Below are 13,219 nucleotides of genomic sequence, written 5' to 3'. Positions count from 1 at the left end.
TATTTCCTTCCTAGTCACCTTATCTTCAGGTCCATCCATGGCAGCCCTCATAATCTTTGTTCCCTCATCCAGCTGCTTCCATCCTTCTGTGATGTCTCTGTGTCTGGACACTTGACAGAAGAGAAAAGAATGAGAGAGACTAGCAATAGCTCGGAAGCTGAATGTATGGGGCCAGAAATCTAGTGCAAGAGCAAATACTGAAGAAGCAGGAATTGAAAACAGATGACACTTGATTCTGAATTGCTCTGCATCTCGTGCAATTGTTTTACCTGTGCAAAGTGCATGTAAATCATTACCATTTTGAGCTGATAGCATTTTATGCTCATTTTGCACTGGTGTAAATGATGACACAAGGCCCAAGGCAACAGAGAATCTGGTCCACTGAATTGATATCAGTTCCTTTACAGATGTAATATGCAGTCGCAGTTATCTCAGTAGATAAAACATTGTGAGGCATCCTTTTGCTTATAGGGCTACATTCCATCTTTGTTCTGCATGCAAAGGTCACATTGATGGCTAAGGAATTCTGCTCAATTGCCAAGGAAAGACTTTGGTCCATCCAATAACCTAGGCCACTCCTGCCATGCTAAAGTAAAGTTGGACTACAACTTTTGATAGTAAATGATCATTCAACCCATGGTGAATGGCGTTATGCTAACTGCCTGGAAATAAATACTTCATGATAGGGCTGACTTATGAGGATGTTAACGCCATTACAGAGCTCCTGTATAGTAACTGGAGAGACGGTTTTGCTTTAAGCTGAAGGCATATCTGAATTATTTGTGTGAGGCTGCCTGAGAAAAGCAAGAAAGACTAACGGTAGCTAGAAAGTGGAATGCATGGGGTCAGATATCCAATGCAAGAGCAAATGCTAAACAAGCAGGAATTGAAAGTGGATCATGCCTGATTTGCTGCGCATCGTGTGCAGTTGTTTTTACCTGTGCAAAGTGCATGTAAACATGGAGCTTTGCAAACTCAGCGAGTGCGAGACATGCCCTGCCCCAAAGAGCTTACAAACTAAGCATCACTTCTTGGGGTCCTTAATCAGGCAAAACGCTCACTGAGGTCACTGTGTGTGTTCGGGTGGACTCAGTAAAAACTGAGAAGGGACCTCAGAATTTGGACTTAGGGGAATAAGTGTACATAGTGGTGAAAGGTCTCCGTTGTCCATGGGGGTCTCTCTCTACTCCATACTTTGTGGATTATCTGGTTAAAACTGTGCGTACACCTGGGAATAAATAACTCCACAGCAGGCTTTGACTCCCCTTCTGCAAGATGGAGATAAGTCGAGTTGCCTTAAATATCAAGCAGGATGGGACAAACCTGAAAGAGAAAATAAGGCCTGGACGCCCCAGTCTCCGATCTACCAATTTCTGAGGGTTGGCCTCTGATCTCATTCCAGTAGGTCCCATCTCCCCTCCACAGCCTGAAGGACAGGGGATGAGTGGGAGCACCAATTGCTGAAAAGGACATCAGTTCAAATCCAGATCCAGTATGTGGAAGGAGCCGTAGCTTTAACCGTCTGATACACTGAAGCAGAATGCAGTGCAGTTGTGTGTAGCTAGGTGGAGAGAAGCAGGCTGTGACTGGGAACTTTAGCTTTAATATAGTTAGCAGGCTACAAATAGCCGTGAGAACTCTGCAGCATGGACCCTGACGTAGGTTGGGAATGGCAGCGTGTACCCAAGGTTATGGGCAGCCTTCTACAGCCCATGCTGAAGCCCGCTTCACCTTGTGTTCACTGATATTTTTAGCTGTGCTTGCTAAATGAAAGCTGGCCTGGGTACGCCTACCCACCTGCCGTTATACATCCCATTGCAGTGCAGCTCTACCCTGAGGAGCCGGAATGGGTACTGACCTCTTCTGCAAGTCTGACCTTTAACCTTTTTTGTTGCATCCTTTTCCTATCTCTGACATGGAGAAGATAACTACTGACCATTTGGGACTGGCGAACCTCACTGAGTGTGAGGTTTTGTAAACTTCTTTTACTCTGGTTTTTTGTTTTTTTTTAGTTCATGTGCAGAGGCAAGGAAGGATTATCATCTCCATATTATAACCTTCCCAAGATTGCAAAGAGTATTTGAGACCTGGGAACTGAGTCAAGTTCTCTGGGGGCCTAGGCTCACCTTCCTCTTTATGTAGATATATTATAGCTAAAGAAAATGTGTGCCATGCATTATGGGTAGAATAACTGTCCAAAATCCTGGCTGGCATAAGTGGTTGCCCTATTTACTGTATATAACCTATTTCTTATTATATGAGATTATATTAGATTTTTTTTCTCTTCTCATTTTGCCACAGTCTGCCTGCCTGCCTGCCTCTCTGATTTCATTTTGCTTAATTTTTCACTCTTTTTCCTCTGGAATTTCTCTCTGCCTTCTCTCCTTCTCTTGCACTGTCTCTGCTCAGCATAGTGTGAACTCCAGTGACATTTGAGTCAACGTTTCTCACCCGCGGTGTATATAACTCTGAAGTATGACTTGTGAAAGTACTTGTAATTAAAGTGTCGCAGAACATTTCACAGCTGATTGGTCTGACCATGGAAATTAGAGCAGAGGAAATAGACTGTAATAAATAATTTAGTCAATGGATAGTCCCTCATTTTCGTGTTGTGGGATGTCCATGAACAGATGGAATCAGTGTGATCTAGTGGATAGAGTACTATGTGGGGACTCAGAAGACCTGGGTTCTGTTTCTGGCTCTGCCACTGGCCTGCTGGGTGACCTTGGGCAAGTCACTTCCCCTCTCCGTGCCTCAGTTTCCCTATTTGTAAAAGGGGGGTGATGACACTGACCCTACTTTATGAAGCGCTTTGAGATGTGCTGATGAAAAGCACTATGTAAGAGCCAGGCAATGGTATTATTATCAAGATCATCCCAGATTTAATCTTAGTGCTTAATCGGTCCACATTTTTTAATATTAGATACTCAGCACCTTGCTACTGCAAATTTGGAATCGCTGTTGCTTAGCCGTGATTGTTTGCACAAGTCACACAACCTTATTTCTGTTTCCTGCCTGGATGAGTGTAACTCTTACCATCAAGTGAATGGTGCAAAGACGTCCAGGGAGTAAATTTTCAATCCCAGAGTGCGAGCTGAAACTCACTAGTGAGAGCGGGTGCAAAAGGAGCACACAGGCAGCAGAAGTGAATGAATATTTGGGGGGTGACATCCTGCAGCATTCGCCCAGCTCTTGTGCAGATTCAATGAAACCTTCATGGCATGCATACCCGCTGGCTACAGCTACTGGCTGAGAGAGCTGGAGTCTGATTCTGAACCCACCACCAGCCTTGCTTCTGTCACTAGTCTTAACCAGTTCTCGTCTGCTTGTTGGGAGCTGAATCCTGCATCCACTGAAACCAAGAGACAAATTCTGAATGACTTTAATGGTGCAGAATGGTAAACTATCGGAGTGCCAAACTGAGCTGTGGGAGCTTGGTGGTTGTCACTCTCCTTTCTTGCAGCCGAGTACGACATCCGTGTCCTTCAGGTGAGATGGAGACTCTTAGCCTGAGATTTTGGGGGTTCAGCTGCCCCGTGTCCATTAACGTTAATTGGAATTGGGCACCCAAAACCTTCCCTCAACTGTGAACATCTCAGCCTGACTGTCTTCGGGAAGGTGGAGTTTGAAAGCGTGTGTGAAATCTTGAGGCAATGATCTTTTCCTCTCTGTCAGTCCTCCATCTCCCTTCCTGTAGCTGCCTCTTTCAAAAACCCCAAAGAGGAATTGGTGCTGTCGGTGCACGGCCACTGTGGTCGCTCCCATGCAGTGCTGTTTTACAATAATTTTGCCTCACAAACTCTGGGATCAATTTAATCAGGAACGTTTTCAGGCGCTGCTATTGCTGGATCTGTGGATGATTCAGGACATATAGCAAGTGTGTGTGTGTGCGTGTGTGTGTACGGTTATGCAATTGTTATGAAAAGTGACCTACTCATCCATTGTAAGCACTGGATTTAAAAATACATGAATAACATGATTTAAAAATACATCACAAATAATACTTTAGCTGCAGCAGTACTATTTAATATAAACCACCACCTGTAAGCCAGGCAACTTAAAAAGTCAATTCCTGCCCCTAAACAAAGTGAATTCCTCACTTTTATGATCCACACCCCTACTCCATTATCAAATCTGTGTGTGTTGAACAAAGATAAGGTGAATAGTCCCGGTGGCTAGATAAGAGGACCTATGTAGCTCACGAACATGGATCTGTTGTGGCATTTCTCTAATGGGTTGCTGGTTCAGCTCTCCTGAGAATATCTTTCCAGGGTGAGCCTTACTTAAACAACACTCTACTGCTTCCCTAGGGTGTGGCATCATGGCATCATCAAGGGTTCGTGGAGGATCAGCAGAGGCACTAGCGTTTGTGCTTGTCTGCAGGTTGTTTGTGGTCCCCGTGAAAACTTTCCTGTCAGCAGAGAAGTGCTGCATGAAATGCGATTAAATTAAATTTCTAATATTTGTCTACATTTTTGCTTTATAAGTAGTGGCGGGGGCGGGCAATGAAGATGTCTCTGTCACCTGCTTCCCTCACCTGCAGGTTTTGCGTCCTGTTTCAGTTGCCGTTATTCACTTTACAATATTGCCTGAATGGTTCAACTGAGATCAGGGCTCCCCTGAGCGTGGTGCTGTGCAGACCCTTAGTGAGAGCTTGACTCTTGCCCTGAAGAACTTACAGTCTAACTGGAAAGCAGGTGGGAAAGGAAAGAGATTAGGGCCTGGTCTGCAATTTTAGCAGACATAGCTGCAATGCTCAGGGATATGAAAAATGCGCACTCATGAGCAGCGTAGCTATGTTGGCCTAACCCCCGGAATAGATGTAATAGGTTGATGGAAGGATGCTTCGCTCAGGGAGGTGCTGTTCTACAGTGATGGAAAAAACCTTCTGTTGTAGGCTGCATCGACACCGCGGGGTTATGCCGGCGTAGCCACAGTGTCATAGCTATGCCGCCTGCAGTGTAGACAAGGCCTAAGTGGTTTGCTAAGGTCACAGGCAGAGCAAAACCCAAGTCTCCTGATTAAGAGACCAGTGCCCTAACCACTAGACCTCATTGTCTTCTGATACATTTGTTTCTTACTGCCCTTCAGAGAGGAAAAATAAACCATTGCAAACCTTGCCCCCGTTATCATTTTCTGTTGCTAGTCAGTTTAGCACTGGCCCAGGGAAAAGGAGCAGTGCTGTGGGTTGGGATTCAGAGAAAGATGTGGGAAAGTTTTCACGGGGACCACAAACAAACTCTAAGCCTGGATCCTGGAAGATGTATCAATATTTTACTTTTAGTAAGCACTAAAATTTGCTCAGTTGTTTTGTTGTTTGTTTTTTAAGTGAGATTTGAGAGCACTGATGCAAGTTATTGTCTACCCCACAGAAAAGGGGGTATGTGGTCTTTGAAATGGACAGCAAGCCAAATATCCCTGTAGGGGAAATAAGCATTATTTTTTTTTTGACAGTTTGACAGGTACGACGGTTCCTGATCTGATTGTCAGCACAAATCACCAGATGTGGCTCCTCTTCCAGACAGACAGCGTCCGCAACTTACTAGGATTCAAAGCAACCTATGAAGGTAATCTATGTTCAGTTCTTGGCATTTGCTTGCCTCGGAAGAAGCAGGGATGTGGTCCCGTGTGGATCTTGTCATCTCAGGACATGTAATCCCGCTGCAGTTTTGACAGCTCCATGGTGGGCATTGCACTTGGAGGATTCTGACTCAGAGCTTTTGAATATTTATTTTTAAAGCACCTTAGAGTGTGATACATTCCTGACACCAGGTGCTAGTGGGCTGTGATCTGGGCTTTGAATGACTGACTCTATACAGGGAGCATGGTGTATTTGAATATGTTAATGTGCTTCATATTACAAAGGGAGACGTACCAAGAAAAATGGAAAACGTACGATAGACTAAATTCCAAATAAGCAGGAGATTATCCTGTGAGTCATAGCTGTCACATATCTTGTCTTGCAAGCTGTAAGAGTTCTGAGGGCTTTTCTCTTTAATGATCTTATGCAGCATAATTCAGCACTGGGAAAATATTGGCTTCCTTCTTGTAATTTTAGTTCTTGTTTTCTTTGAAGGTTCTATTTTTGTTGCCTTGTTTTTTGTTTTATTTTTTTCACATCTGAATAACATGGATATCAGACAGTAACTTTTTTACAAGGAAATTGAAAAGTTTAGGGTTTTTTAAAACAATGTCAAAGAATATCAGCTATAAACAAAAAAAGTGGAGGAAGGAGATTGTCAGATTCCCACAGATGCAAAGCACCTGCAGCCCTCTTTTAAATAGGGATTTGGTCCAATATGAATAGAAAACATTTCATAATATTTTGTTTCCATGAAAATGGTCAGGGTAGGTTTTCTTGAGCATTTCCCTTGCTTTGATGGGAGTGCAAACACTATAGCAGTGATCGTGTACATTTCAGAAAACAAGTGGGAGTGAAAATAACCAGCCTGGTTTCCTTGTGTGAAGTGTAAGTAATCAATCTCATCAATAGTGCCTAGGGAATTTTCAGAATAAACATCTTTAAACTGTAATGATCTAAGCAAGGTGTGAAAAGGAAAGGTAAGAATGAAGCCTGGGATTTTCAAAGTAGACTATTGAAATTCATTGGGATTGGAATGCTGAATTCCCTTAGATTTCTTAAAAAACCCCAGCCTTGAATAAATAAAAATCCAGGATTTTGTATCTTTATAGTGGTCACAAGTGTTTGCATTCTTCTCCCAACTTGTCTGAAGTCAGTTCTTTCCTCTCTTACCTTAAAAACACCTCAGAGATTTTCAAAAGTGACTGGTTACTTTGGCTGCTTCTATTTCTGGGTGCCCAATCTGAGATGGCTTTTCAGGGGACCTGACCTTCAGAGAGCAGGTGCAAAGCATTTATTGAAAATCAGTCTTTTTAACACGTCTCAAGTTGAGCACCCAAAATCACTTGGGTCTCTTGCAAACTTTGGCCCTGACGTCTCTCTCTAGTAGTCTGATATCCTCAAGCAGTGCAAGGAATGTTAGAGGGTCTATTACAGGAGTGAGTGGGGTGGGGGGTTCTGTGGCCTGTGATGTGCAGGAGGTCAGACTAGATGTTCATGATGGTCCCTTTGACCTTAAAGTCTATGAGTCTATGAATGCCACTCTCTGTTCTGGGCATTAGCAGTGCAGAACTGCAGATGTGTCAAGACTGGAACTCAGGTGGAAGTAGTTAAACAAATTTCATTTTAACTTTTTTAAAAGCTCTTTTCACTGTAGACCAGACATCTTGATTACTCTCTTTCTAAATCCTGTTGGTTAAAACCATTTCAGTTCCCTATTAAACTGGGGCCAACACTAAAATGTGGTACCTAAAACCAGACACAAAAACCCATATCTAGGACCCTAGAGACGTGATTTTAAGAGGTGCTGACCGCATGCTGCTGCCATTAACTGCAGTAGAAGTTTTTAAGTGTCTGGAACTTTTATAGTCGATTCACCCACCTTTGAAAATGTTTGCCTAGGGATTTTCAGGGAGTGGTGAAATTGTCGTATTGCTTTCAGGCTGAGAGCTGCTTCTGGTAGGATTGCTGATTGTGGTAGTCCAGTTTTGTTTGGGCCTAAAGAAATCTGCTGAGGTTCAACAAGGACAAGCGCAGGGTCCTGCACTTAGGACGGAAGAATCCCATGCACTGCTACAGACTAGGGACCGAGTGGCTAGGCAGCAGTTCTGCAGAAAAGGACCTAGGGGTACAGTGGGCGAGAAGCTGGATATGAGTCAACAGTGTGCCCTTGTTGCCAAGAAGGCTAATGGCATTTTGGGCTGTATAACTAGGGGCATTGCCAGCAGATCGAGGGAAGTGATCATTCCCCTCTATTCGACATTGGTGAGGTCTCATCTGGGGAACTGTGTCCAGTTTTGGGCCCCATACTACAAGAAGGATGTGGAAAAATTGGAAAGAGTCCTGCTGAGGGAGAAAAAAAAAAGATTAGGGGGCTGGAATACATGATTTATGAGGAGAGGCTGAGGGAACTGGGATTATTTAGTCTGCAGAAGAGAAGAATGAGGGGGGATTTGATAGCTGCTTTCAACTATCTGAAAGGGGGTTCCACAGAGAGTGGATCAAGACTGTTCTCAGTGGTACCAGATGACAGAACAAGGAGTAATGGTCTCAAGTTGCAATGGGGGAGGTCTAGGTTGGATATTAGGAAAAACTTTTTCACTAGAAGGGTGATGAAGCACTGCAATGGGTTACCTAGGGAGGAGGTGGAATCTCCTTCCTTAAAGGCTTTTAAGGTCAGGCTTCACAAAACCCGGCTGGGATGATTTAGTTGGTGATTGGTCCTGCGTTGAGCAGGGGGTTGGACTAGATACCTCTTGAGGTCCCTTCCAACCCTGATATTCTATGATGTATGAGAGCATGAAGGGGCTTGACAGACAAGAAAACCTAATAGAGCTAAATATCAGTACGTCTGGCTTGGTTGAGCAATGCCTTAACAGGATGGGGCACGGTGGTTTACGAATATTTACAGGATGTCAACATCATGTTTGCAAAGAGAGGTACAAGGAATAATGTTACTAAGCCAAGCACAGGAAAATAGAGGCTGAACATCAACGTTATAATGGTGAGACCTTAGCCATTGGAATAGCTTCCCAAGAGAAGTGGTACTACCCCCATTACTTGGGAAATAAAGATCATAAGTACGTATTGTAGAGACCATCCTGCACTGGTAGAGGAGACACTGTCTCATCTAATAGGTCCTTTCCCTCTGAAATTTTATAATGAACCCGTCTTTACTCCTAGGTTCAGTTATTGCCTGTGACCTGCTTAAATGTTACAGATGGCTTGATCCAAAGCAGTGTTGAGCACCTGCTGCTTGACCTCTGGCTAGGGTTAGGGTGACCCTTGCCTCTCAGGATTGGGGCTGCAGTGCTGGTCACGCAGTTCTAATATATTCTGTAACAAATCCTGCTGGTGCTTCTCCTCCCCCGGCTCCCTGCACCTTTACCTGGGTGCTCACTCCAGTGGTGAGTCACTTGCCACGGTTTCCCATAGTTTTTGATACTTTGCTACTTCATTTACTCCCCAGAACCAGTGAGAGGAGAAAGGTGAGCACTGTGGCTTTGCAGGAGGAGGTGACAAACGTCCTATCATCAGCGTGAATGCACCTTCCTCTTCAGGATGGAAAAGGCTGCTTGACCAAGAGACCCCTGGGCACTAGGAGCCAGGAAGTCCCAGGCTAATGTGCCCCTACAAAGTAGCCAAGTGTGAACCTCATGCCCCTCCCACCTAAGTGAAAGATGCACATTCTCTATAACTGCACCTCACTTAGAAGAGACTGAAGCCACCTTCTCAGAGCTGTTCATTGTGGCAAGGTTACCTGCTAATAGGTCCTGTTGGCTACTAGCCCGAATTAACCTATTTGGGGTGGTTAGCATGGAGATGTCATCTCTGCCCAAGTGTTAGACAGATGCATGAGCGGAGTTCAAGTTAGTTCCTTACCCCATAGTCTGACTCATCATGTGTGCATCGTAGCCTAAACTCACTAGATACCAGCGTGAACCTAAAGCCAGAGAGCCTTCCTATGCGTGGCCCCTGTCTCAAGCTGTCTCTGAGCTGTAATCCACCCTTGCATGGTTTACAAGGGAAGAGCCACTCGCTGACTAGTGTCCAATGGTCCTTTTCTAAGCACTTTGCCTTGTCTTAGGGCAGCAGTTTGGTTTTGGTCTTGCTGAAAAGCACCGGTGCATGAGCCGCAGAATACACCTCTGTCTGGTGTCCCCGAGGCCCGTGCTGGAACCATCCCATAGCTTGGCTTTCCCCTAAGCAGCCAGTTGCATAAAATACATGTCATTTTGCAAATACTTTGAGCCAAATGACAAAGCAAAAAACATCTAAGTAAGAGGCAATTAGTGCTTGGCAAACACAAACGAAATTATACACAACTTGCTAACAAGTTTCATTGCCAGTTTTACAGCCACCCTCTTCCCTAATTGCAAGAAAGAAATCACAGTTAATGGATCCGTATAAAGTCAAGATGAAGAATTTGCCTAATAGGAAGTCGGAGTATTGCTTATGTAGTATGTTTAACTAGCTATATATCCTAGCATATCTTGGGTTTAGTGCACCTTTGAAGTGTAACACAACATTTGTTGGCGGTGTTCAAATGCCTGCGCTAATCTTACTCCTAAGGATGTATTGAAACATGTGTTTCAGGACTGAGAGAAAGCTGAGTGCAGCGACATGTCGCCAGTGTTTTAAGAAGGAGCTCCCTGAAAACCAGTCACCTTTCTTAGCCATGTCCTAGGGATAGATGCGCCCACAGTAAGGGAGGGCAGTGAATCTAGGCTGACTTCAAAGCTGCCTAGTTCAGCATGTTGGGCCAGATCCTCAGCTGGTGTAAATTGGTGTAATGCCATTGATTACAATGAAGCTGTGCAAATTTATACCAGCTGGCCTTTCAATAGCAATGGAGACTGTGTGTCTGAATCCACTAGACAAGTTTGAACATCTGAACCACGGCCTTTTCTTTTCCCCTGGAATCAAAGACGCTCTCTTGGGACCATAACCGAGGATGGCAGCCCTGCTGTTTATCAGAGAAATGTATATTAAGCTCCACTTTGCTGGAAAAGTCGTCCTTTGTCTCTGAAAACGATATGGAGCTGATTGATGCCACAGTGCTGTGTTCTATTTGTGAAATGGGGTATGGTCTTGTAGAGGGTCTTGGATGTCGTCTTCTCCCTCCTGTCCGAGGGTCTTGGATGTCGTCTTCTCCCTCCTGTCCCTCTATCCAGCGTAGGGTCTTTTGACATTTAGTGCACACCCATGCACCCCAAAGACAGAGTAATAGCTCCTCAGAAGACTCTTTATGAGCTCCAAAGAGAAATCATCTCTGATAGGGATGCTTTGACGGTATCCACAGAGGAAGTAAACTCCATGAGTAGCAGGAAATCATGTCCTCTTCTGACTCGTCCTTTAATTCGCAAGTGGAGTTCTACCATGTGCTCCTAGGAGCCTGCTCCATGACATCCCTACGTGAGAACTTGGTGTATGAAAGGGCTGCCTGCCTGTTCCAATACCCTTTGAAGGGCTAGACTTCAAACCCCATCTGCAGTGTCCATTAATGCCTCTCAGCTGACCATCACTGAACGTTGAAAGCTGAAGCAGACTGGCATGAGCTGACACTGCAGAACACAGAGTGAAAATGTGATGCCTCCCTTAGAATGGGAGGAGCCAGGCCCCGAGGCATTTACAGCTACCACTGAAGTTCATTGCAAATGCTCTGTGTATTGTTGTGCTGGATCAATGGGAGCTTGGCCATTGCCTTCAGTGAGAACTGGATCAGGTGCTAACTGAGGGATGGCTTTGGCCCACATACTGTCACTTGGAAACGGGCTCTTTGCGCTTCATGAAAAGTTAGCAAAGCAGACCTTCTAATGTCGTTTTAAACTTGTGGTTCAGAGACATGGTAGATGAGCAAACAGAAACTCCCCCCTCCCTTTTTTTTTAAAAAAGGTAATTGAAAAGAAGTTTTCCTTCCAATTTAGGTGTATCCCTGTGGAGCTGGGAACAAAAAGACATGCCAGTGAGCTACCAGGAAGTGCATGAGAACCAGAATGTGAAAGTAGGAAAAAGTTAACTGGGGAAACTAAACCCCAGCATTAAGGGTGAGATGGAAGAGAGGCTTGTGGGTAAAGCACTCAGCTGGGGTTCACGGCTCAGGGGTCGACTCCCAGCTCTGCCACCCATAACTGTTTGGGGTAAATTTGCTGAGGGCACTTAAAGAAATTAGTATCAGAAGCCCCGTGTCATTGGGACTTGTGCTCCAAAATCCCACTGAGAACCCTTTTGTGCCCCATTTGCCAAATGGAGATAAGAATCATTCCCTACCTGGCAGAGGCGTTGTGGGGATAAATCGCTGTTTGTGAAGTGGTGATGAGGTGCATCAAGTGACCATCAGAAACCTCATCATCTTCTTCTCCAAGTCCAAGGCACATTTGGTTGACCTGCCCTTCGCTAACATAAAAACATATCAATTTAAAAACAAAACAACAGCAAAACCCCACCTAAAACCCTACCAAAACATGGCAGTTCCCTGCAAGTGCTTCTCTGCCTAAGAAGAGGATGAGAGAACAGGTATATGGAGATGTTGGTCACATTGTTCAATGCGTTGCTGGAAGGCAACCAGAAACTGCAGTGAGGAGTGGAGTATAAGAACCTAGTTAGAATAGAATAGGCGCCTAGAAAGAGAGAGGAATGAGATTTTAGAAACTCATTAAGTTTCAATACTTTAAAGTGGTGCTAGAAATAATGCTAAGAATATTGTTAATGAATTCCCTATTGATAGTTCCCCAGTAATCCTGAAACTGTAAATCAAAACTAATAATCTTTTTTCTTTCCAAAATACATCATTTTGAGAGCCTCAGCCCTTTAATTATTTTTTGTTGCGTCTTTCAAATGTGCTATCAATGTTGGTTCGCAATATTTTCTTTTCCAGACTCAAATTCACAGGGCGCTTGGCTGTCTAATCTCATCCAGCGGATTCCCACAAACCATCAGACATCTGGATTCACAAGTTTTTGCAGCCTGGAATCCCTCGGAGCTTTCTGTGAAGCACTGAGTGGACTCATTTTGCACAATCCCTTCCCAATAACTCAAGTCCCCTGTGTGGATGTCATTTTTCATTTATTGCAATCTGTCTGTCTAGATCCCCTTGAGTAATGTCTGTTGGCTTCTTCTTGTGGTTTAAAATCTAAAGAAATCCAGTTGCAGATGGAAAAGGGGGGAAATTCCTAGTGAAGGAGGGTCTCTCAGTCAAATACACCCTTCATAATTCTTTATGATCAGCCTTCTTGGCTGGATACCATTACGCTAGATGAGTGTCTTGTTTAATCTCCACTAATTTAAGTCTTCAGTGGGGTGAATTTCCATAACACTCAACTCTATCTCTCATTCACTACCGATGCAACAACCACTACTACTAAAATGTCGGAAAGCCTACAGGAAATTAGCTCTTGGATGAAAAACCACTGGCTCAAGCTGAACCCAGGCAAGAGTGAAGTGATGCCCATTGAAAAGTGGAACTGCTTCGAAGAACTGGCCAAGAAGTTCCATCAAAGGCTTATAGCTCCCATTCATCAAAGTGGTTCCAGGTTTCATGGTCCTGTTGACTCCTTGCTAAGCTAAGATATGATCTGTTTCCAAAAATGTCTTTTCACCGCCATCTTTCTAGGTAATGTCTCTTCCTCCAGCATGAGG

General features: G+C 44.3%; 1 protein-coding gene across 1 annotated transcript in view; it reads left to right on the top strand.

Moving 5' to 3' along the window:
• The window catches only part of CSMD2 (CUB and Sushi multiple domains 2), a 607,094-nt gene that overhangs the window by 371,847 nt on the left and 222,028 nt on the right, over positions 1–13,219 (top strand). Inside the window, exon 13 of the mRNA XM_039511298.1 lies at positions 5,455–5,567. Coding sequence (XP_039367232.1) covers positions 5,455–5,567 — 113 coding nt within the window. The remainder of the gene's footprint in view (positions 1–5,454; positions 5,568–13,219) is intronic.

Source organism: Mauremys reevesii, linkage group 23, assembly GCF_016161935.1.
Source record: "Mauremys reevesii isolate NIE-2019 linkage group 23, ASM1616193v1, whole genome shotgun sequence".
Lineage (NCBI taxonomy): Eukaryota > Metazoa > Chordata > Testudines > Geoemydidae > Mauremys > Mauremys reevesii.
This window is presented reverse-complemented; position numbering and strand designations above follow the sequence as displayed.